The sequence below is a fragment of the Bos mutus genome, chromosome 27 (genome assembly GCF_027580195.1).
Source record: "Bos mutus isolate GX-2022 chromosome 27, NWIPB_WYAK_1.1, whole genome shotgun sequence".
NCBI classification, from domain to species: Eukaryota; Metazoa; Chordata; class Mammalia; order Artiodactyla; family Bovidae; genus Bos; species Bos mutus.
The window spans coordinates 38719983-38745908 of record NC_091643.1 but is presented as its reverse complement, the minus strand read 5'-3'; the positions used below and the strand labels follow the sequence as shown (position 1 = coordinate 38745908).

The 25926-nt window shown below is 44.0% G+C and overlaps 1 protein-coding gene across 6 annotated transcripts in view; it reads left to right on the top strand.

Annotated features, from left to right (window-relative positions):
* MCPH1 (microcephalin 1) overlaps positions 1-25926 on the top strand; it is a 232036-nt gene that overhangs the window by 56605 nt on the left and 149505 nt on the right. For 5 of the 6 annotated variants that reach the window (XM_005886929.2, XM_070364264.1, XM_070364265.1 and 2 more), the window contains 2 exons: positions 11935-11972; positions 14187-14349. The exons of the other annotated variant lie outside the window; for it this stretch is intronic. In XM_005886929.2, the coding sequence (XP_005886991.1) occupies positions 11935-11972; positions 14187-14349 (201 nt within the window). The remainder of the gene's footprint in view (positions 1-11934; positions 11973-14186; positions 14350-25926) is intronic. 6 annotated transcript variants of the gene reach the window in all.

The window sequence follows — 25926 nt, the reverse complement described above, 5'->3', positions numbered from 1 at the left end:
TTTTTTCATTTTACTATAAACAGTTCATCTTTATCCAACATATGAGTATCAAAATCAATACTGATGCTTTACTGACCAATAAAACTGATCATTTTATTATTGCATTGTTTGAGAACATTTAGAAAGGTATTATACTTTTTAGGAAAAATAAAACCCTGAATATTAACAGTCTCTGTAATTCTCCTTATTAAAAAATAAATTTCACATAAGGAAAAAATATATTAAAAAGAACAATTAAGTTACAAAAAGATTCACTTAAGTAAGTTAAAGATTTCTGCCCCAGCTTTCTGCAGTGAGCCCAGCTTCAGAGCATAGATTTGATCATCAAACTAAAAGCAAAGGGATAATACTATGTAGGACACATCTCATGAGCTGCTTATTTTTAAAAAACTGGAATCTCTTATCCGTAGATTGAGCTTTTTCTGAAGACACTTAAATGATGTAGCTGCCAAGGTCGAGATAATAGAAAATTCTCAGGTCTGATTTGAAGACATTGTTCAGAATTAATGTTTTGTCCTATATGATTTGCTCACTTTTATGTTCTCTAGGGGGCTTCCTTGGTGGCTCAGATGGTAAAGAATCTGCCTGTAGTGTGGGAGACCCTGGTTTGACCTGGATTGGGAAGATCCCCTGGAGAAGGGAGTGACTACCCACTCCAGTATTCTGGCCTGGAGAATCCCATGGACAGAGGAGCCTGGTGGGCTACAGTCCATGGGGTCACAAGGAGTCAGACACAACTGAGGGAATATTCTCTATAGTCAAAATTCATGCAAATATATGATTCTGGCAGTGCCTGCATACCTAGGGGGGCTTATATTAGTAGTGATTGAAATCAATAATCTTGACAAAGGTGTGAGTTATCTCTTCACTTTTAAAAAGATTTATATATTTTTTAATTAAAGGATGATTGCTTTACAGTATTTTGTTGGTTTCTGCCATACATCAACATGAATCAGCCTATCTCTTCACCTTTTTTTTTTTTTTCCAGGAAGTGTTTCCACTGTTTACTTATGAGATGCTACCTAAACCCAAAACATTTAAAGAATGTTTTATTTTTAAAGTGTTTCTTTTTTATCACTACTTAAAACAAGTATATTTGTTTCATTTGACCTCCCTTTGATCTTATTAAAACAAAATCAACTAGACTATTTCCCAGATATTCAGTGTCACCTGCCCTCCCCCAACTCACCACTTTAGAACTTCCAGAAAGTACTTTTGCTAAAGTTAAGTACTGTGTTTCATATCTGCGAGCTCTTCCTCACTGGTTAGTGGATTATTTCCTACGAGTATCTCTCTGTATCGGCTTTGATCACCTTTTGGTGTTGCGTAGCTGTATTTGGACAAGTGTTTTCCTTTTAAGGAACAGAATGCTGCTATGCGTTCTTTTTTTCATGAACAACAATGTTAAAAACAGAAGTTTGTTTTTCTTCTTTCTGGCATGAGCATTCTATAACAGAAACCCTGGAATGCTTACCTGCATAGGTGTGAGCAGAGTAAGAGTGGGTGACGACATTCTACACTAACATACTGAAAGTGACGGGATGAAGGTTTCCACTTTTCCTGAGGTTGTCCATAAGCTGCAGCTTTGCTGTGTTTTCATTTCTGAGATCGTCACGCTTACAGCTACAGTGTTAAGATACATGCCTGTGTTTACGGTTCTTCTCACATGAATCTAGTTAAGCCCCCAGATGACCTGTGAATACAGGTAAACTTTCTGGATCTCCAAACCGTGTCCCACCAGCGTCAGTGCAGGAAGACAACAGAGGTTGTACCTTGAACCACTGGCTGCCTTGTTAACTTAGCATCACGAGCTACTGCAGACGATGAAAGAGTTCTTGTGTCCTCTCAAAAATGCGAAAATTAGTGGAGCCTCCCACAAGACATACATACTAGTCCCGACCCAGGGATCGAACCCAGGTCTCCTGCATTGCAGGCAGACGCTTTAACCTCTGAGCCACCAGGGAAGCCCACTAGTGCAAACTAAGGGGTGTCATTTCTACCATCCTGTTAAAGAGTCAGGGAACATCTTCCCAGTCTTGGCACAATTCTTCCCAAGACTTACTCTCTTCTGAATGTTGATCTCTGGAGTGACATCTTGGTAAATGCATACAAACCCCTCTCAGATCCCCAAAGGAGCCCTTTTCTGTCCCCTCCTTTGCGTGTTTGTCCCCTAGACCACCCTGTCCCGCCTCGCCTGCCAAATTCCTCATCCTCCAAGTCTTACCTGGGCCACATTTTCCTTCAAGATTTCCTGACCACTTTCCCCCTTCAGGCTGCCAGTTTTGTCTCCTTTGTATTCTTGACTACACATAAATCTGATGATACCTGTAGTTTGACTGGATTATAATTTTATATCTAAATGCTTTTCACCCTCTTTACAGCAGGAATCGTTCTTACATCCCTAGTGTCTGGTTTTGTGCTTGATAAATTAGTCTGACCAACCTAGATAGCATATTCAAAAGCAGAGACATTATTTTGCCAACAAAGGTCCATCTAGTCAAGGCTATGGTTTTTCCTGTGGTCATGTATGGATGTGAGAGTTGGACTGTGAAGAAGGCTGAGCGCTGAAGAATTGATGCTTTTGAACTGTGGTGTTGGAGAAGACTCTTGAGAGTCCCTTGGACTGCAAGGAGATCCAACCAGTCCATTCTGAAGGAGATCAGCCCTGGGATTTCTTTGGAAGGAATGATGCTAAAGCTGAAACTCCAGTACTTTGGCCACCTCATGCAAAGAGTTGACTCATTGGAAAAGACTCTGATGCTGGGAGGGATTGAGGGCAGGAGGAGAAGGGGACGACAGAGGATGAGATGGTTGGATGGCATCACTGACTCGATGGACCTGAGTCTGAGTGAACTCCAGGAGTTGGTGATGGACAGAGAGGCCTGGCGTGCTGCGATTCATGGGGTCGCAAAGAGTCAGACACGACTGAGCGACTGATCTGATCTGATCTGATTTAGTGTCTGATGACCAAATGAGTATTGGTATCTGCATTCTTTATAGCATAGGATGATTCTGTTTCTATTAATTATTCAAGGATTTCTTCCTCTTTTCATCACTTTATATTCAAAATTGACCTTAGAGGACAAACTTGACATTGGAAATTAAAACACTGAAGTAGAAGATCTAATGAGACAGGTGCTTCTTGGGTATTCACAGCCTTTGTCAAAACTCTGTTCCTAGACATTTAAAACAAACGTGTAGTAGTTGTGACAGACAAAATGAACTGAAATTCAGAAAATGGTTTTATTCAGACCAATATAATGTGGAGGTCATTCTTTGATGGGGAGCGCTTGGGGGAAGGAGAAGCCCTGGGGTTTCACAGAGCCGGGGAAGCAGGGTGGCGTTGAGGGTCTTTGGGCAAGAAGATGTGAGCGCAGGCCGTCTGGGTCTGAGTTGGTGGAACGAGAAAGGTGGTGTGGGTGACGGAGAGCAGTGGTCCTTCGGAGTTAGCCTTTTCTTCAAACACAAGGGTGGCGGCTTTCCAACCAGTGCAGTTTTGCAAGCGCACAGAGCTCAGGTTCCATTTTCTCAGTCCCAGAGGAAAGGACATGGTTCCTCAGCAAACAACTCGGACATGTTGGTAAACCTTCTGCGTGAGGCAAAGCTGAGTCTCCTAGCCTCTGGGGAATTCTTGCTGATGCTGGTTCATCTGCCGTTGGCAAAGATTGGTTGTTTTCGGGCCCTGAAGATTGGGCATTGTAAAAGAGGTATTCCTGAAGTGAAAAGGAGCAAACAATTGACTTAGACAGTTGAACTGTATGAAGACTCGGGAGTTGAGCCTTCAGGACCCCATGAAGGAGCAGCTCTTAGTTTTGCAGGACAGCTTCTCAAGTGTCCTGAGGGTCTCCATCAAGGTTGCCCACAGGCATGGCCACCTCTCATACAGAGGCATGTGCCAGACGCTCCCGGGGCCTGTGCAGAGAGGACCCTGCCCACCTGGGCTCATGTTGGGCAGCAGTGCCCATGGCTCCATTAGAGCCAGGGAGAAAGGCGCCTGCAAGGTCACCAGAGGCCAGACCGGGGTCCTGGCCGCCTGGCGCTGGCTCCTGGTGGTGCCGAGACTTTAGTTTGGGGGACTGTAGGCAGATGCTGAAGAAAACCGGAAACACTGGAGATTTAGTAAGGACTGGCAGTTTGGGCAAGGCAGTAGGACTTGGGCCAGGGTGCAGATAGGGATGCAAACTGGTTTTTACCTAGCGGAAAAGGAAGTCTAGTAAGAGTCTACCAGACAAAGCAGAGTTTTCGCATCCACCAGTTTCCTGCAGTGTCCACAGAGGTGCAGAGTCACTCAGTGAACATGGCTAAAATCCAAAGTCCTGGAATGGTGTTCGGTAAACACTGCAGAGTTTCCCATAGAAACGGAATTTTTTTCTGTAGTCCCTCCCCCAGTAATCAAAGAAAGATTATTTATGATCACAGAATAAGGCTGGTCTCATTAGCTGTGTTTAGATAGGTGCAGCAAGAATGGTAATTTACCACCTAGGCCTTAGGTTTGATTTTCGGGAAGTTTTCATAAGGGATCGTAGATTGTAACATTTAAAAGCCTCTTGGGGTAAGGAAGCCAAGCCAAGAGCCTGCTGTCAGATTTCACCTGCAGTGCCTATAAATTTGGGTGAATTCCTTTCTTCTGAGGTCCCCACCGTCTTGTAGTTCTTGGGCCTGCTCAGAGTCACCTCCCTCACTCCGGGAACACTGTGAGCCAGGGACCAGGCTCGTCATAAATAAGCTACAAGGATATATTGCACAGCACAGGGAATATAGCTAGTATTTTACAGTAACTTTAAGTGGAGTATAATCTATAAAATTTTTGAATCATTATTTTATAACTTGAAACTAACATAATATTGTAGATCAACTATACTCCAATTTAAAAAAGGAAACAGTAAGGAAATCCCTTCCCAAAATTTTTCTTTAAGTAGTTTTTCTTTTTTGGCACTGTTTAAAATACTGGGAGTTCAATTTCCATAATATTTGGGAATTTTAGGAATATTCGGTTTGTAGGCACTTTATTTCTAAGCCAACAGCTTCTTTAGGAGATTTTAAAATCTCAATTGGTAACACCATCTCAAGACGCTTTTCTCAGGATGAGAATGGCCTTTCTGGATTATAGGCATGGATGCACATAGACACACACACACACAGAACACACACAGAGCTTATAATTTCAATTTTAAAATTTTACTCATAGCTAAAAATTTCTCTCATGGCATAAACACGGAAATCCAAAATTTAGGCCAGATATCTACTCCCTGGTGGCATGAAATTGTTAATAGTTTTTGAACTGAAAGTAGAAAAACAAGCAGAAAAAACTCTGTTGTCTGTCAGGGAACAAAGATCTCTGTGGACCATCAACTGATTTGCAGAGATCACCAAGTGGTCAGACCGTGAAACCAAAAGAAACGGGCACCAGAGTGAACGCTCAGAAAGCAGTAAACATCAGACCCTTACCGTGGTATTGCTGGACCAGAGCCCGGACTCCAGGACGTGATCTGCTCCCGATGCTGGGACCCTGAGTCCCCACTCAGAAGGGTCCCGAAGATGCCCTCAGCCAGGGTTACCTGGGCAGGGAAGTGGGGCCAGTTCCACGCGAGGCCCAGCCCCAGATCTCTGAAAACAAACGCACGAGACGGTTGAGCCCATTCTTTTCAGACTGATGTTACTGGAGCGTGGGGAGCCTTGCAGAGAAAAGGCGGGGCCTGGGGCTCCCGAGGCAGGTGAGCAAGGGGGTCATCAGTGCATCTGGTGGGAACCCCAGGAGGCAGGAGGGGGGCTTTTCCGCCACGGAGGAAGGGCGCCAGCTGCCGGCTGCCGTCCTGTCTCAGAGCAGTGGAGGGGAGCATGGGCCCTTCCGCTGCGCTTTCCCAAGAACCCGAAAGGGTGGGAAGAGTTCTTACCCAGCTTTCTAGATTCCAGGGCACAGGGACCAGGTCACATTCAAGTTTGTTTTGGAGAATCAACTTTTCATAGAATGGGAATGCATCTTACAGGACAGGGAGATCCAGGTCTCAGTCTTGAAGGACTGTTTCATTTTGCAACACTGACTGTAGTTGGTTCGAATAGAGGTTAGCCTGTCTTTTTTTTTTTTTTGTCTTTTCCAATAACGTTAAATAAGATTTTCCTATCCTCATTAGCTTTGTGCACTGTGGCTGTCACCCTACGTGTAGCTTCACAGCCAGGGTGGAGCAGGGCCAGGCCACCATCATTAAGAGAGAAGAAAGCGACTGAACTTTCTCCCTGTTTTTATTACTTTCGTTGAAAGGTGACATGTAGCAAAGGTTACATAGATAAATGACCAAGTTAGGAAATGTATTCTCATGAAATCACATACTGTGAAGGTTATGTTTACAAAACTGCTCGAATTAATATCTGCTTTCAGCGAAGTAATTAATCACTTAGCCCTGTAGGAGTACTTCATTGTCTGGTTTCTTAGATGAGACACATGAGGTAAGGAAAGGCCAAGTGGCCGTCAGATACGAAGTCACTAACAAGTGAGCTACAAAAATATGTACTGAATTGCAGTCTTCTTCTGGGTCTCCTAGCATCTGATTGTATCTTTTATGCTTCATATATTCTTTCTGTATAATTGCCTGGTAGAAGGTATTTTCCGGCAGTGATAGTATTCTAAGAGGAGGAAAAGAACCTTGACTTCTGTGCACAGAGCTTTTATTCTGCTCGGCAGAGCATGCCGAATGCTTGCTGCGCTTCAAGTACTGTAAGGGGCAAATTGATAATTGACCCTCTAAGTGGTTTTTACAGTGGTGGTTATATGCCTTGCCAGTTCACAGAATGTTCACCTGAATAACAGTTAAAACTTTGTCTTATGAAGATTTTCAAATAGAAGAAAAGTGAAAGAATTGTCCATGCGTTCCCACACCAAATTTGTGTTTGCTCCCCCACAGCACAGTAGAGCCATTTTACTGATGAGGTTGTGGTGAAGGAAAGTACAGGGCCCAAAAAGAACGTGCTTGGAAGACCCTAGCTCCCCAAAAACCCTTCAGAGAAGGGTTTTTAATAACCCCTAGGTCCCACCTCACCCCGTCCCCTGGTAAGTATTTCTTCTTTCTTTTTTTTTAAACGCCAAAAACATTTTGTAGTGGAGTATGGCCGATCAGCAGCATTGTGATAGTTTGAGGTGAACAGCAAAGGCTCAGCCAGACACACACATGTATCCATTCTCCCCCAAACCCCTCTCCCATCCAGGCTGCCAGGTAACATCGGGCAGAGTTCCCTGCCCTGTACAGGCTCCTTGTTGGTTATCCATGTTAAATACAGCAGAGTGTGCCTGACCTTCCCCAAGTCCCCAACTATTCCTCCCTGCCCCAGAAACCATAAGTTCATTTTCTACGTCTGTGAGTCTCCTTCTGTTTTATAAGTTCAGTTCTATAGTTTCTTTTTAGATTCCACCTATAAGTGATGTGGTATGGACATTTCTCCTCCTCTCTCTGACTTACTTCACTCAATATGACACACTCTAGGTCCATCCAGGTTGCTGCAAATGGCATGACTTCATTCTTTTTTAATGAATGAATAAGATTCCATTGTTTATGTATGTACCACATCTTTATCCATTCCTCTGTCTATGGACATTTAGGTTGCTTCCATGCCCTGGCTATTGTAAACTGTGCTCCAGTGAACATCGGGTTGCATGTTATCTTTTCGCTGCAAGCCCCCAGTAACTTCTGGTCTACTCTATCTCTACAAGCTTACCTTTACTAGAAATTTTGTAAATAGAATTATATAGTATGCATCCTTTTATATCTAGCTTTTTTTCTCTTAGCATGTTTTCAAGAGTCATCCATGTTGTATATATGAGAACTTCATTTGTTTTTATGGATGAATAATATTCCATTGTATGTATATTCCAAATTTTGTCTATCCTTTTATCTACCGATGGACATGGGTTGTTTTCACCTTTTGGCTCTTGTGAAAATTCACATACAAGTATATGAGTCCTTGTTTTTCGATTCATTTTGATGTTTGCCGGGAGTAAGTCTGCTTGCCCTCTGGTAATTCTCTGTTTAACTTTCTGAGGAGCCACCAGATGTTTCCCACTGCGGCCGCATCATTTTATATTCCAGCACAAACCCTCATCAACACTTGCTGTTTTGGGGGAGTTTTATTGTTGTTGTTGTTATTATAACCATCCTAGTAGCTATAACCCAGGGACGGCAGGGCCTGGTGGTGCCGTCTGTGGGGTTGCACAGAGTCGGACACGACTGAAGCGACTTAGCAGCAGCAGCCGTAGCTATAAAGTGGTATCTCATTAGGTCTGGTATCTCATTTGAATTTCCCAAATGACTAGTGGTTTAGAGCATATTTTCATGTGCTACGGGCCATTTGCTTATCTTCTTTGGAAAAATGTCTATTCAAGTTATTTGCCCATGTTTAAAATGAGTTGTCCTTTTTTTGTTGAGTTGTAGAAGTTCTTATATATTCGGGATGTTAAACCCTTGTCAAATGTATGATTAGCACATATTTTCTCCCATTTTTGGGATTATCTTTTCACTGTCTTTATAGTGTTTTCTGATGCCAAAAAAAGTTGTTAATTTTGATGAAGTCCAATTTATTTAATATTTAATATCTTTTTTGCCTGTGCTTTTGGTGCCATAATTTAAGGAACCAGTGTCATGAATATTTTTCCCTGTGTTTTCTTCCAAGAGTTTTATAGCTTCTGCTCTCAAATTAGATTCATTTTGAGTTAATTTTTTTCTACAGTGTAAGGTAAAGATCCAGTTTATTTCATATGTGGTTATCCAGTTCTCTCAGCATCATTTGTTGAAGAGACTATCCATGAACAATCTTGGCAACCTTGTCAAAAATAGTTGACCATAGATGTGAGGGTTTATTTCCAGACTTTCAATTCTGTATTCACATCTATCCCTGTGCAGTACTATACAATTTGAGTACTGTAATTTTGTAGTAAATTTTGAAATCAGGAAGTGTGAGATCTCCATTTTGTGGTTCTTTTTCAAGATTGTTTTGGCTATTTGTGTTTCCTTGGAATTCCATATGGATTTTAGGATGGATTTTTCCATTTCTACAAAAATTGCCATTGGAATTTTGGTAGAGATTGCATTGAATCTGCTGTGGCAAGTATTGTCATCAATAATATTAAGTCTTCCAATTCATGAACACAGACTGTCTTTCCATTTATTTAGGTCATCTTTGATTTCTTCTAGCAATTAAAAAAATTTTCAGTGTACAAAGCTTGCTTCATCTTTGTTAAATTTATTCCTAAGTATTTTATTATTTTTGGTGCTAATAAATGGAATTGGTTTCTTAGTTTCCTTTTCTGATTGTTCATTACTAAGGTATAGAAATACAAATAAATTTTGTGCTTTTTTTGTTTCCTGCCGCTTTGCTAAATTCATTTGTCCTAACATTTATTTATGGTTTCTTCATAGAGTTTTCTGCCTGTAAGATCTTCTCATCTGTGAAAAGAGATAGGTTGATTTCTTCCTTTACAATTTGAATTTCTTTTTCTTGCATAATTTCCTGAAAAGAACAGTAGCTTAGTTTTGGATATGTCACATCTGAGATCCTTACTAGACCTCCAGATGGAGATGTCAGATAGGAGGAGAGTCTGAGTCTTGGCATCACAGAATGGGTCTCAGCTAGAAATGTGAAGTTGGGATTGTAGGCGTTTTGCTCCTGCAGAAAGCCCTGAGGTCATGTGAGGGCTCCCGGGAGTGAGTGCAGGTAAGAAAGAGAAGCAGCCTGAGGTGCAGTCACAGAGAAGGAGCCCGGTGATCAGAAGTCAGGAGAGCTTCCTCTGCCTGTCCCTCTTCACGCCTTCATTCTAGGAATGAGCACTTCTCACTGATGACGTCCTACAGGCTGCTTCTGGATGGGTCCCCAGAAGAAACTAAATGCTTTGGAATGACCTCCACAGGGTTTTACTTGGGGTTGGCCATGTCACTGGCTCTGTGTAGTCGTCATTCTAGGATGACACTGAAGCCAGAATCTTACTCCTGCATAAAGGCCTTGTCTCCAGACTCAGCCCAGGGAGCCATGCTCATGTTCCACTTGTATCCAGGACAGAGGAGAGCTGACAAAGGATGTTCTGAAGGGAAACTAAAAACACAGGATCTTGGCTGTCCATTGTTGGCTAGCTCATGTGCTGTTTCTGAGGTCTTCCTCCGAGTATGCTTTTCATTCACCTTGTCTCTTCCTTCACTGTGTCTCAGTAGCCCCGTGTGGCACAGAGGCCCTTGCGTCCCCATGTGTCCCCCTGGGTCCTTTGGGCACCTTTGGTTCCTTCTCATTCATTCATAGGACCATTCAAGGCACTGCTTTGTGTGCCATGATGGTTTCGAGGTTATACTGAGCAGCTGACTCCATTTGAGGCACATCACATGACCTGAAAGAGTGTAAGAATAGCGTGCATTCCTGTTTGTGTTTTAAATAAAGAGAACATTTAGGGGGACTTCCTGGTGGTCCAGTGGTTAAGAATCTGCCTTCCTCTGTATAATAGGATCCAGTTTCATCCACCTCATTAGAACTGATTCAAATGTATTCTTTTTAATGGCTGAGTAATACTCCATTGTGTATATGTACCACAGCTTTCTTATCCATTCATCTGCCGATGGACATCTAGGTTGCTTCCATGTCCTGGCTATTGTAAACAGTGCTGCGATGAACATTGGGGTACACGTGTCTCTTTCAATTCTGGTTTCCTCAGTGTGTATGCCCAGCAGTGGGATTGCTGGATCATAAGGCAGTTCTATTTCCAGGTATGGAATTTAGAAAGATGGTAACAATAACCCTGTATACGAGACAGCAAAAGAGACACTGATGTATAGAACAGTCTTTTGGACTCTGTGGGAGAGGGAGAGGGTGGGATGATTTGGGAGAATGGCATTGAAATATGTATAATATCATATATGAAACAAGTCGCTAGTCCAGGTTTGATACATGATACTGGATGCTTGGGGCTGGTGCACTGGGATGACCCAGAGGGATGGTATGGGGAGGGAGGAGGGAGGAGGCTTCAGGATGGGGAACACATGTATACCTGTGGCAGATTCATTTTGATATATGGTAAAACCAATACGATATTGTAAAGTTAAATTAAAAAAAAAAAAAAAAGAATCTGCCTTCCAATTCAGGAAATGTAGGTTTGATCCCTGGTTGGTGAACTACGATCCCACATGATGTAGGGCAACTAAGCCTGTGTACCACAATGAACACCCAGCACAGACAAAAGTAAATAAAGGTATTTTTTTTAATAAAAGAACATTTGCCCTAATATATATCGAATTATAAAACAATAGTCATTTCTAGTTGGTGGAACTACAGGGAAATTTACATGTCTAATTATATATTTCTGAAACATTTAATTCTTGCTAGCATGCATAAGTAAAAAGTATTTTTAAATTTTTATTTTTAAAAATTTGCAGTTCCAATTAATAGGAGATGCCAATACACAAATAAGCAGTTCCATTATCTGTGCTCTTGTGTGGAAGGGATGAAAGAATCTGCTTGAGGCAGGTGGCAGAAGCTTGACCATTATTGTGTACTTACATCTGAGACCAAGAATATGGTTGCCTAGAAGCCTCAGGAAAAATGGTTTCTAAGCCTGCAAGGAAAACGTCTCTCTCACGCTCTGCTTCCTTGGAAGCATGTTAACAGTTTGGCGCTTGTGGAGGCCCACTAGGCAACTGGTAGAATGAATTTCTGGAGGGAAACTGTTTTTTTTCTCTTCTACCTCATGTCCTGGATTATTTTGGATTGGTTTGGGGATAGTATCTGAGTTTCTATCTTTTGGGCTACTTTTTTTTTTTTCCAGGAATATACAGTTTTTTTCCTTTGATATATGCTTAAATGTTTACTTTTAAGTGATGTAACTTTTCAGAAAACAAAGTTTATTTCTGTGGGAAAAATACTTTTTATATTTTTGACTGTTTTTTGTTCCTTCTCTTTTGACATCCCTAGCCAACAAGAACATTAGTCATGACAAGCATGCCATCTGAGTAAGTACTCGTTGTTTTGATAACTTTCTCCTCGATATAAAGTTTGGACTTTTCGTTCATAAACTGTGCTGGGTGCTTGGGCAGCCCTCACGTCTGTGCTGTGTCCATGTTGATCTCTGTAATTAACACTGGAGTCAGAAGAGCACTGGAAATAAGAGAGGTGGTGAAAAGGCTGTAAACAGTTCAGCACCGAAGACCTTTGAGTGGTTTGGACGGCATTTAGAGGCGTTTTAGTATTTGCCGTTCCTCTTGCTCGTCTTGTGCTGCACGGCTCTGCGAGTCCACCACCCCCACCCCGTGAAGGCCCTGTAAGTGGAGCCTCGCTGGTGGAACCGCTTCCCTTAAAGATCTTAAAGAAATGCTTTAGTGGGACGCTTTCTACCACCATGGTAAAAAAGCTGTCTGCACATCTGGTGGAAGCATTCACAGCTCCCTAGCGCACTCTTATCATCTCCCTTAAACATTAGCACAATGTTGCACATCCAAAAAAAATACCGTGCCTTATTCTTTGCAACAGATTTTTTAATTTTTATTTAAAGAGGAAAAAAAATTTTTTTAAATAGCAGAAGTTTTAGGGCTTTAAGATATCCATCAAAACACTGGGACATCTCAGGGAAAAATAGGCTGCAGAAAGAGTGCGTGCTTCCAAGACTCTGGGTGGCAGGATCCTGTCCCACCTGTGGCATGAAGTTAAAAGGTCGTTCAAAACCCACATGTTATCTAGTGGAAAAGGAACACGCTCACAAGTTCTGTTTATGTCTTGTGAAATACATTGGTCATCCTAAATAGTTTAGTACAGAAACGAATAATTGAATATTGGTCTAACATTTTTAAAAGTCTGTATTTTTGCCCAAATTTAAAAAACAAAAAAAACACTGATAGCCATTTTCTCAATCGAAGGTTTGAAAATCAAACTCTTCATTTAGGCCATTTTGAATCTCTTTTTGATTCATTCCTGCCCCACAAATACTTGTTGTCAGAAGTTAAGAACAAGACTTATATGTTCTAAGGTCATATTGATTAGCCGTGTTTTGCAAAGATTCTTGTTATTGATTAGCACATCCAGTGAAGAGCTAGAAGCTCCCAGACTTGGAATGACAAAATCATAGATATGCAGGAACAGGTTTCTAGAGAGCATCTGGCTTAGAGGTTTTCACTTCTTTTTGCTATTGTTTTATTTGCATTTTGTACCCCTCCCCCAATTTAAATATTTTCAGCAACTCCAGTAAGCACATATTCTCTGGTTAAAGTGATGTGTCCGGTCCTGACTCATCCATCTGCTATACCCTGGGGATCCCTGGAAAATTCTCACCAGGATAGAGGTCAGGCCTTGTATTTCACAAGTGAAGAAATAGGTCTTGTGATCGGCAAAGCCCAGATCATCATAACTGAGAAATGCCATAATATAAGCAGGAGATAGTTGGAGACGATGTGCGTAATCATGGACAAAACTACCTCCTTCCTTTTGGAATGTAATTTTTGGAGACGAGAAGTTTCTTAACTCACTGTGCACGTCATGGTGTGGCTCAGAAAGCCTACATGGTGTTCATGTTTTGGCAGGGATTTCCCAAAGCTGCTGGCAGAGAGGGGGAAAAGCAACATGTCAGAGTTAAAGGCATGATAGGAAGGTGATTGTAAAAGGAAGAAAGGGAATATGAAGAGTGATTTGGAAAGTTAGGGAAGAGAAATATTTAAAGAGAAAAAAGGGTACTTAAGGCATTAATGGAATGACAAATCAGAAGATAAACAGTGATGAGCTTTGTGAAATTTGCCCTGAAGTTTTAATAAACAGGACCTATAAAATTATATGTTTGACTCTTGATAAATGTTTCATTTTTAAAATAAAATAAGTGAGGATCTTGGTTCTGACAGTGCAAAAACTAGGTCCGACAGGACTCAAAAGTACACATGACCGGGTCTGGGTGTGGAGGAGGCCTGGTGCAGGGAACTGGCAGGCCCCGCCGAGCACCTGGGGAAACCGTGTTTAGCTTTGGGGCCGCTGTTTCTTAGCCACTAAAACAGACAGTTGGAGTTGAGATCTGAAATTTATTTCCCCCAGATTTCAAGTTATGGATTGCAGGGAAACAAGCAGCATAGAAGAAGTCAGTGTACATTTTTTCCTAGTTTTTTTTACATTTTAGTTCATTGTAATCCCCTTGATGTTTATGCACAGAAAAAAACAACCGTGTGTTGATTTTTCTCCCCGCTTCACAGAAAGTACAGCGTGGTGATCCAGGTCGTGAACAGACTGAAGGGCTTCTCGCTGGCGCAGGAGGTGTGCGGCAGCACCACGCACGTGCTGGCCGGGAAGCCTCGCCGCACCCTGAGCGTGCTGCTGGGCATAGCGCGCGGCTGCTGGATCCTGTCCTTCGAGTGGGTAAGCCTCCGTGCCCGCACAGTGCGCATGCGCGTCCCGGTTTCTCGCCGCGGGCTGAGTGGCCGGCTGGTCCGTGTTAGTCTTGCCCTCTCTCCTCTGATGGTCCTCGCCTCCAGCTCTGATGGTCCCCAGGAGGACGAGCAGGTAGGTTTCCAGGTAAAGAGCTCACGGCCATGAGCAGATGTAAGATTAGAGCAGACTTGGAAGGAGAACGCCCAGTGCACGTTCTCACAGTCAAGTGCTCGCTCTTCTGTGCTTGACCAAGAATTAATGTGACCTATGTTAGCGATGGTTTAAAAAGCCAAAGGAATTCCGTGATTGTTTTCACAGATGGGTCTACTTACTGAGAGACATGTTCGTTTAATCCCGTTTGGATATGTTATTATCTATGCATGTCTGTCTATAACATTACTTGCCCTTATTTCTGTGTATTAAATGCAGAGTTTGGGGGTTTTTTTTTTAAGTCATTTTTTTCCCCATTATTCTTGAAGTTGAAATTGTTTCTTACTCTTTCTATTTTTACTTTGACCCACAACCCGTGGTCACTCCAAAGCATTACTGTCTGATGAGGGTAGCATCGTTTGTTACTTGCGTCAATATTTCACATCTGCTAAGTACCCAGCCTCCCTTCTCCTCCCCCAAGCATGTGTTATACTGCTGTTGTTGTTTAGTCACTAAGTCCTGCCAATTCTTTTGTGACCTCGTGGACTGTAGCCTGCCAGGCTTCTCTATCCATGGAACTTCCCAGGCAAGAATACCAGAGTGGGTTGCTGTTTTCTTCTCCAGGAGATCTTTCCAACCCAGGGATCAAACCTGCATCTCCTACATTGCAGGCAGATTCTTTGCCACTGAGCCACCTGGGAATGCTCTGTTAATTTAAGCCGGTAGAATTATAATATGCAAATAAACAGCAGATATATTTCCAACTTCAGCTCTGGTCTTTTTCCCTTGTTATGATTTAACCTGCATCTCTCTCTGGTGTGTGAGGTTTAAGATATTAGTGGTTGGAGTCATGAAGTGGAAAAGGCTGGAATTCCCCCCACAAAGTCCTGTTTGTCTAGGCAACAATTAGGAATTGCCTTACTTAATTATATACAAGTACTGGTCCACATTTCTTTGTATGCAATGTCATTAATAGCTCCAGCCTCTGTGAATGAATATCCTGTTTGCTTTCTCTCCAATTCACAGTGTCTCTGTTTATCAGTCACCTCTTCCTTCCCTCATGTCTCAGAGGAAGACATTATCTTTTATGAGGCCAGGCAGCTGTGCTCTGTTCTATACCAGCTTGTCCTCCTGGAACGCAGAGCCAGCGGAGGGTGCGGGCATGAGGGCTCGCCCTCCCCGCTGCCAGGCACGGGGAGCCCTGCCTGGGTGCCCCCATTTCTGCCCCAAATCCTGCCAGGGTTCCACCAGTAATCACATGTAGAAACGGAGCCAGGTGTGCATTTAACATCAGGCCACTGTGTGTGAAATTAACCTCTCTCTGTGGGATTAACTGCTATCCATGAGCAAGGCGGGAAGTGAAACATGTTATCTGATAAACTTCCTGTGCTCAGACAGGACTGCCTGCCTGGACCTTCCTGCCCAAGGGGAGGAGCCTTGCCCACGGTGACTTAGTGAGCAGACTAAGTGTAAGTGCAATAATAAGCCAAGAAAAGGAAATAAAAGGCATTTAGGTTATAGAGGGGAAAAGAGGGAGCCATCTCTGTTCTCAGACTACATGAGAGTCTGTGTAGACAACTGCAACAAATCCACCAGAAAGCTCTCAGGATTAATAAGTGAGTTCAGCAAATTGTTGGCAAACAAGGATTCTGTAGTACAAGGTCAATACTAAGATGGTGGTGGTGTTTAGTTGCTCACTTGTGTCTGATTCTTTGTGACTCCCTGGACTGTGGCCAGGCTCCTCTGTCCATGAGATTCTTCAGGCAAAGATGCTAGAATAGGTTGTCATTTTCTCCTCCAGGGTATCTTTCCAACCCTGGGATCGAACCCAGGTCTCCTGCATTGGCAGGAAGATTCTTTACCTCTGAGCCACGGGGGAAGCCCCAACATTGACATACTTAAGTTTAATAAATGTAACAGAAAGGGATGTGCAGACTCTGTGGCCTGGAAGATTGGAAACATCAGAGACGTATCAGGCCCAAGGACTGGAAGACTCAGTGTGGTTCAAAGGCCCTCTCCCCTAAAGTACTCTGCAGACTTAATATGTTCCTGCTCACACTCACAGACTTCACTGACGACACACAGGCTGACTCTCAGATGTGTATGTGGGAAGCAGGGGACAGCACAGCTGGGACAGTTTAGAAAGCAAAGAACAGAACTGGAGGCACATGCCCGCAGGGTCTGTGGTACTGTGTTCATGTCCTTTGGCCGTGTTAAATTACTACAAATTTAGAGGCTAACCGCCCCCCTCCCCCCACACCTGACCTGTCTTCTCATAGCCTCCGAGGTCAGCAGTCTGCACAGGCTTCCTGGACTCACGGCCAGGTGTTGTGGGGCTCTGTCCCTGCCAGAGGCTCTGAGAGAACTCCTGCTTCCTGCCCTCTTCAGTTTCTGTGGGCCGCCCACGGCCCGTGGCTCACAGCCCCTTCCAGCCGTGATGTCACCAGCCTCTGCTTCCCTGGTCATGTCTCTGACTTCCTGCCTCCATCATTCGTTCATTGGGACCCTTGTGGTCTCTTGAGCCCCCCAGATAATCCAGAGCACCTCCCATCTCGAGGTCATTACTGTCACTGCACCTGTAAAGCACCTGTCTCCGCGGCAGGTCACAAACCCCTGGGACTCCTCCACGGATAGCTGCAGGGCCCTTCTGCCTGGTCTCACGATAATGCCGATGCGTTATTTCCACAAGGGCCGCATAACACTACTGTATCTCTGGCTGATGACTTTGATTTGAATTCTATAAGGGCAGGCTTTCCAAAAGTTTAGAAAGACCCAGAAGGAGGAAGGCCATGTGAGATGCGGAGCCTGGTGTGATGCATCTGCGTGCTGAGGAGCCCAAGACTTGAGGGAGCTCCAGGAGGAGGGTGCCTGGGCCAGGTTCTCCCTCAAAGGTCTCCCTCCCTCCCCTCTGGAAGGGATCCTGTCTACACCTGCATGTGGGACTTTTAATCTTTCAGAACAGGGTTTGGTCATTGTAAGCAAGGAGACAGACTGGTCAAAAATAGAGCTCACTGAGAAAAAACTAAAGAGTTGCTCACAGAAAGACTAGAGTCGGTCACCCTGGGCCTCCAGCCATCCCCAAACTGTGCGTGTTCTTCCTGACCCAGAGCTCACCCACGGTGCTGGCCCAGAGCAAGGCTGAGCCACAGGGGAGGGTCGGCTGTGGACCCCCAAGACTCGAGCAAAGGCAAGGCTGGGGCGGGGCTGTGTTACTGCTGAAGCCAGGAGCCTGCCTCAGTCAGGGTTTTAACACTAGCAAGACAGTGCAGGACAGCATTCAATTAACATTTTAAGCAGCACATTTTACCTGCCAGTATGATGATTTCACAGCTTCCCTGGTGGCTCAGATGGTAAAGAATCTGCTTGGAATGTGGGAGGCCTCGGTTCGATCCCTGGGTTGGGAAGAACCCCTGGAGGAGGGTATGGTAACCTACTCCAGTATTCTTGCCTGGAGAATCCCACAGATGAGGAACCTGGTGGGCTACAGTCCATAGGGTCGCAAAGAGTCGGACATGACTGAGTGACTAAGCACAGCACACATAATGATTTCAAACAGTGGTAAAGCAGTTTCTTAGAAATTTAATAGAATTTTGCCCTTATTAAGCCACTAATTAAGCCACCAGTTCTTCTGGAAGATAGGACTTCTGACAGGTTTATGTATTGCACTTGTCTAGTATCTCATACATCCAATGCCTTCTACTAAGAAGACTGGAGTACACAGGTAGCTGTTCAGAGGGAGAGGATGGAGTGAAAATGACTTCACTGAAAATGCAGTTTCATTGTATGTCTGTACACACACATAAATCCATATGTGCTTGCTCTGTATGGCGGTTCCCATCAGTTTCCCCTAAAGAATAATAAGTACAGGCCAGTGAAATGGTGAGCTACCCTGCTGCCCCCACGTTGGAGAGTTTAAAGTTAATCATCCCCAGAAAAAATGGTACATCATGTGAATTGCCAGTCTGGATGAAGCACAAGTTGCCATCAGGATTGCCGGGAGAAATATCAACAACCTCAGATACGCAGATGACACCACCCTTATGACAGAAAGAGAAGAAGAACTAAAGAGCCTCTTGATGAAAGTGAAAGAGGAGAGTGAAAAAGGAGGCTTGAATCTCAGCATTCAAAAAACTAAGATCATGGCATCCGGTCCCATCACTTCATGGCAAAGAGATGTGGAAACAATGGAAACAGAGACAGACTTTTATTTTCTTAGGCTCCAAAATCACTGAGGATGGTGACTGCAGCCATGAAATTAAAAGATGCTTGCTCCTTGGAACAAAAGCTATGACCAACCTAGGGCGCATATTAAAAAACAGAGACATCATTTTGCTGACAAAGATCTGTCTAGTTAAAGCTGTGGTTTTCCATGTACAGATGTGAGAGTTGGACCCTAAATAAGGCTGAGCACTGAAGAATTGATGCTTTTGAACTGTGGTGTTCAAGAAGACTCTTGAGAGTCCCTTGGACTTCAAGGAGATCCAGCCAGTCCATCCTAAAGGAAATCAGTCCTGAATATTCATTGGAAGGACTGATGTTGAAGCTGAAGCTCCAATACTTTGGCCACTTCATGCAAAGAGTTGACTCATTGGAAAAGACCCTGATGCTGGGAAAGACTGAGGACAGGAGGAGAAGGGGGCAACAGTGGACAAGATCTGAGGCATCATTGACTCAAGAGACATGAGTTTGAGCAAGCTCCAGGAGATAGTGAAGGACAGGTAAGCCTGGTATGCTGCCGTCCATGTGGTCACAAAGAGTCAGACGTGACTTAGTGAGGAACAACAACAAGGGAAAATGAGACAGAGGCTGCTGAGCCGCCCGGGTGCCGGGAACCTTTTCCACCAGGCAACCTTAGGGAAGATGTCCCATCTCCCTGAGCTGCGGCTCCTCCTTTGTAAGACACACCCAGTGACAGGATGTCCTTCATAGGATCGCGTGAAAGCTAAGAGTTAAAGATGTGTGGTGCTCCTTGCAGCAACTGAAAAAAGTAGGGATTTAACGCGTTAGCCTTACAACAGAAATAACTTAGTAACCTCCTGCAAGAACTGTAAAAATCAACTGCTACATCCTGTCCCCACAGCCTTGTATAGGGAAAGAGTACATTAACCCTAAAATTGACCAAAGGCACTTGCTCTGGACAAGCGAGCACTTGGTCGAGGACCAAGTGAGGGAGGCTGGAAATGGGAATGGTCTGGGTGGGCAGTGGAGGCGGTGAGGGGGCGCGTCTGCCTCCATCCTTACAGGGACCCAAGAGTAGCATCTTTCCTGATCCAGAGGCCGACCAGAGGATTTCAGTGTGCCTGAGAGCCCACTTCACCTGAAGGCACGGTGGTGCTGATCTTCTCCAAAACCTTCAGAGTACTGTTCCTCCGAGCGGTTGCTCTCAGGTTCCAAAGATAGTTTTGGAATTTGTGTCTATGCAAACAGCTTCCCAATGATGCACAAACCCTCCCTATTCGTGGAAAACACCACCCCCTGGGAAACCGAAAAGCACAGGATACACTGCGGCTTAAAGAAAAATGCCTGGTCATGTAATTGTGATGACTCAGAGGCTTCCTCTAGTGGGCGAGGGGGGAGGTTGTGACGTGTTCACTGATGCTTATAGATGAAGGCCTTGAAAAATACCGTAGACATGAACTGAACCCCTTTCCCTGTCCAACTCCATCTTAAATAAGACAGACATGCTCCCTGATTCTTGAATGGCTTCCTTTGATTTTCTAAAAAAATTGAAGCAAACAAACGTGGTAAGTTGTTCTGAGAGACAGAAGTCGCCCCTGCTGTTTACAGAGCCACACAGGGTAGTTTCTAACGCTTAACGCACAGCACAACTGTCAGCGACTTGTTCATGACTCTGGACAGGAGCTTCGCAGGTGGCGGCTTCTGTTCAGGTCGGTGCTAGAAGAATCCACACGCTTACTGAAGGATCTCATATCTTTGTGTAAAAGGAACGACTCTCTCCCTGTGGTCTGCCTCCGTTCTGCTTGTCCCCAATGCAATTTGGGGGATTCTTAAAATATTCCTTTTGGCGAGCGCGATCAACTTGCCTCCAAGAAAAACATCACTGGGAATGTTTTTATTTCAGGGTTTGTGTGGTATTCTCTGGAAATTTTTTGTAAAGGAGAATTCTAACAGCTCTTTAAAATTAGATGGTTGTATGTGGCCTGGTTTATCATATCCAAAAAATTATGGTGATTTTATAACACAATTCAGTTTGGACTTTTACTTAATCTTTGTGTGTGTGTATGAGAAAACCATGTTGGCAGCTCCAGCTTGTTTACAGCAGTTCCTACTTCCACTGTTCACTCTGCTGTTTTCAGCAAAGCAAGTAACCTTTTTCCTGCTTCATGGTGGAGTTGTCTGTCAGAAACATAGAAATGTAGGCCTGTGTCCTGTTCAAGAGGGACAGGAAGTAACACAAAAGAAAAAGAGAGAAATTGGTTTTACCGGAGTGTCCCTTTACACTAATTTGCTATATTTTGTTTAAGTGTGGGGCTCCTTGAATTCTCTAGAAAAAGCGTATTTCACGTATTTGGTGTCTGCCTCACTCTTCCTGGCGTTACCTGAATTCCACCCCACCTGCGTGCCCTCTGTCCCAGGAGAGGGGGACCCGCGACTTCTTCTCCCCTCTGCTTCCAGTACACGCTGCTCTGTTCCCCTTTCAGACACACACAGGAGTGACTCAGCCTCTGTGTTCAGGTTAGAAAGTGTTGATTCTGACTGCTTTTGAGTAAAGCTTGATGGGGACTCTTAAAGCTAACTCTCTTATAGCAAATTCAGGGCTTAGAAGCTTAATCAGTCTTGCAGCCAAATTTCAAGGCACTGTAACTCTTAACAGAAGAGTAGAGAAGCACTTCATAGTCAAGGGTGTCACAAATCAAAACATGATGTCCTGACAGGTCAGTTGTCTTGAAATACGGTGATTCCGTTTGGGCTTTTCCACACTGACCTCAGTAGGCGGTGCATCTGAGAGATGTACGTTATTAGGGTGAGCGCAGGGTCAACTGTCTGAAGAAGAATGAAACGTAGTCCCTGCAGCCCGAGCCTGTCCTGTCGCTTGGAAGAATGCTTAGTCACCCTTCTGAGATAACAGCCAGTGCTGAAACCAGACTGGAATCCGGCCTTTTCCCTGGTACATCCCTGCCCTCCTGAGACTGCTCAGGAGGAATCCATCCTGAAACTGTCTTCTCTGCTTTCTTTATAAACCTGAAGTGAGTGGATTAACCCTGAATCATTTTTAGACAGAATGTACTTTATGCAGTGTGCCTGTGGCCAGGGATTCTGAGCTGTTTTCCTGCATTCTTTAGCAAACATTTATTGGCCGTAAGGCGCTGATGATGTGAGAACTCCACCTCGGGTCTTCAGATCTTCCTTGATTTGATTCCAAAGCCATTTTGACTGTGCCAGAGATTATATTTTGATGAAGTACTTACATTTTAAAAAGCATTTTCACATCCTGTGTCTCCTGGACCCCGTGAGATAATAAACACTGTTGTGTTTAGTGGTGAAGACACTAGGAAAAGTAGCCCTTCTGACTTGGATATCAGGATTGACTTTTTGAAACAGTGTTGATAAAGATGCTACCCTAAGGCACTGGGTAGAAGCAGTCATCTCAAAGCACACCTACTCTGACATTTTTTCTTGTTAAAATAATGGGTTCTGTTTGAGGACTGACACAGAGCCTGCCTCCCTGCTCCTTTCCCTTGTGGTTCCTGAAAAGTGCCCGACCCCTCTCTGGGGCCCCGGGAAGTGGCGGCCTGCAGGACTCCGGCACCCCATCCACCATCCTCTCGGCCCACCAGGTGTGCCCATCCCACGCTGGAGGAGCGGGCTTGCCCGCAGCCTCACCACTGCGGACAGATTGAAAGGGGACCTATCAGCTCATTGTTGTTCAGTCACTAAGCTGTGTCCACCTCTTTGCAACCCCGTGGACTGCAGCACCCCAGGCTTCCCTGTCCTTCACCAACTCCCAAGGTTTCCTCAAACTTACGTCCAGTGATTCAGTGATGCCATCCAACCATCTCATCCTCTGTTGCCCCTTTCTCCTCCTGCCTTCAGTCTTTCTCAGCATCAGGGTCTTTTGCACTGAGTCAGTTCTTCATATCTGGTGGCCAAAGTATTAGGAGGGAGGGGGATACTAGATAAAGATTCTGTATGTAAAAGCAGAGGTCTCTGTATTCGGCAAGCAGTGTGACTGCATAAGGCTACACCTGAGAAAGACCCAGCGACCCCATCCTGTTTAGTGCCCATCTGTTTCAAAACACGGCCTTCAGGGCTCTCACTGTTTCTATTTTATTTTGCTTAACTTGGGGCAGCCAAGCAGAAGTGCTAGTTCTTAGCTTTCCCGAACCTCACATTATCTCTTCATTGCTTTATGCTTGAGAATTCTAGGATCTCCACTTAGTCCCCGTGGAACTGAATCACAAATTCAAAGCTCAGTTTCAGAAAAAGCTTCAGTTATACCTAAAGTTACATCTTCATTATTTAACCTTTGCAACTTCCCATTGAATCCCTAGACTCCTCTGTGTCTCTGGTGTCCCAAGGAAGCAGTGCTCTCCTTCAGCAACAGCACAAAAGTTTTACCCTGAGGTTTTCATCAGAAAATGCAGCTGTGATTTCATTCTCTGGGACTTTTCGAAAATGAGATTCAGCCCTCCGTCATCACAACGTCTGTCAGTGACCTTGGGAACTCTGTGAACTGCCATACTGTAATGTTTCTGAGCTCTAACCTGAGTCACCATAGATTGCCACAGAGCATCCTTACTGTTCGGTCACTATGTTGGACTCTTTGAGACGCTGTGGACTGCAGCACGCTGGGCTTCCGTGTCCCTCACCATCTCTCGGACGTAGAACTGGGCAGAGCATCAGACTTAACCTCTCTTCATCTCTGCACGAGTCCCCTCTGTGAATTGGGCTTTTTGACATTTTGGGAATAGTGGCATTTTGAAGAGAGCTGATGGAAGAAGTACTGGAGTTTTAAAAACCGTTGTAATGTCTTTCAAAACAAAATTGACAACACTTTGCTACCTGACGCTTACTATGTGTGATCCACACGATGAGTTTCTCCTAAAATTCATTGCCCTGGAAGGTTCCCTACAGAAAACCTTCTCAGCTCTTCTTTACCAGAGAATAAGACATACGTAAAAGTGATTTTGCAGCTGAACTAGCAGCTTGCCTTAGATGGCATGATAGATCTACATCTTAGTTCTTTTGAATTGATCTGTATTCTTTTGCAAGAACAGATAATGCTGTGCTTGAATATTAAATTTGCATAACCTGATAATCTATCAAGCACTGGTCTTTCTCAGGGCGTTCACAGACCTGAGACACACAAACGCAGTCATGGGCTCTCGTGAAGTGGGGCAGGAGGAGATGCTTCTGTCTTCACGAGGTCCTTCCTGCCTTCCTCACGGGCTGCCTGCTACGTGCCGTATCACACAGCCTCTGAGAGGCCTTTAGTGACTAGAGAAGCACATCTCCACCGACTTTGTTGCCTATAGGTAGTTTATCTTGGTTTCATTGTTGTTGTTCAGTCGCTCTGTTGTGTCCAACTCTTTGTGACCCCCTGGACTGTAGCACACCAGGCTTCCCTGTCCGTCACCTTCTCCTGGAGTTTGCTCAGACTCATATCCATTGAGTCAGTGATGCCATCCAACCATCTCATCCTCTGTTGCCTCCTTCTCCTCCTGCCCTCAGTCTTTCCCAGCATCAGGGTCTTTTCCAGTTCAAAAGCACCAATTCTTCGGTGCTCAGCCTTCTTTATCCAGCTCTCACATCCGTACATGACTACTGGAAAAGCCACAGCTTTGATTATAGGGACCTTTGTTGGCAGAGTGATGACTCTGCTTTTTAACATGCCATCTAGGTTTGTCATAGTGTGTCTTCCAAGGAGCAGCCATGTGTTGCTCATTTGGTTTCACTGGGTGATAACAAAATAAGAGAGACTAATACATAAGTGTTAATTTATGCACAGGACTTTTTTCCTTTTGTTGTTGTTGTCATAAGTTGTGTCTGACTTTTTGCAACCCCATGGACTGTAGCATGCCAGGCCTCCCTGTCCCTCACTTTCTCCCAGAGTTCATCCAAGTTCATGTCCATTGAGTCGGTGATGCCATCCAACCATCTCATCCTCTGCCGCCCTCCTCTCCTTTTGCCTTCAATCCATGGATGCCTTCTTGAAATAAAACATTTCTGTTAAACTGTGAGCAGTATTTTTGGTAGTAAATCCCATGAGAGAGTTTTGGCCATACCCTCCTTGGCACAAGAGTCTAGGACCAGGCCAGGGCTGTTTCAGGTGGACAGCAGCGCCTGTGTGGCAGACACCGGGGGTTTAGTGACCACAAGCTCTTGAGGACAGAGGCTGTGCCTGTCTTGTCTCACGTGGCCCAGGACTCGGGCTGGGGCGTGAGGCACAGCACTTTGTAGCAGAATGAATGAGTGAGCAGATGGGGTGACTAAACATACTGTTATTTCTTTTAAAAGTCTTGGAATTTCTTGAAGCCTCTGAGCTAAAAATGTCATTTAAAAAGATTGTGCATCATTATAAATTACAGAAGTGCCCATGTAGTTCGTGTGTTTCTTGTTAAGATTCATGAAAATAAGATGACCTGATGCTCATTTAAGGAAAACCATCTTATAACTCAAATTCACAGAAAGAACAAAAAACAGTGATTGCTCTTAGTAGCCATAATATTTGGTTTATTATCAGAGATGGTAATAATAATTTCTGCTTTGTTTTCATACAGTGATGTTTCTGCTGTTTATTTTAGTTACATTGGAATGTGTTATATTTATTTCTTTGTTTTCGTTTTGATAAGAAAAGTAGAGCTTGTGTTTTTTATAAAGATGTTTGGACTTCACATTTAAGTACCCTGGTGAAATTCCGGGTCACCAGGCTCTCTACTGAGCAATATGTAAAAAGTGGCTCATTGTGAGCAGTTAAGCTTTGAAATCCAAGAATAACCCGTTTTCATTTTCGCAGCCTGGAAAAGATTGGGTAAAATATAAGCAGAATAAATCTTAACTTCAGTGCCTGCATGTGATATAGCCAGACATTTTCGTAAGAACGTTCAAGTACATATCAACATGTAGCTTCTGTTTTCCTCTTCACATCTGGTATTTAGTCTCTGTCAAGTTAATATCTCTTACAAAAGGGAGAAGAATTCTTAGCTACTTATTTTTAGCACTTTATTGCTTGTTTTTTTGTTTTGGTTAAATAGGTTGTGTTAAGTTTTGGGTTTCCTGCCATGCCCCCACCCCCTTTTTTGAGACATCTGAAGCCATGCTTTTCAAACCTTAAACACCTGTGAATCACTTGAGGCTCTTATTAAAGTGCAGATTCTGACTCCGTGGGTCTGGGTCTCGGGTTCTTCATTTGCCCCAACATGATGTTTTGGCTGCTGGTCTCAGGACCACACA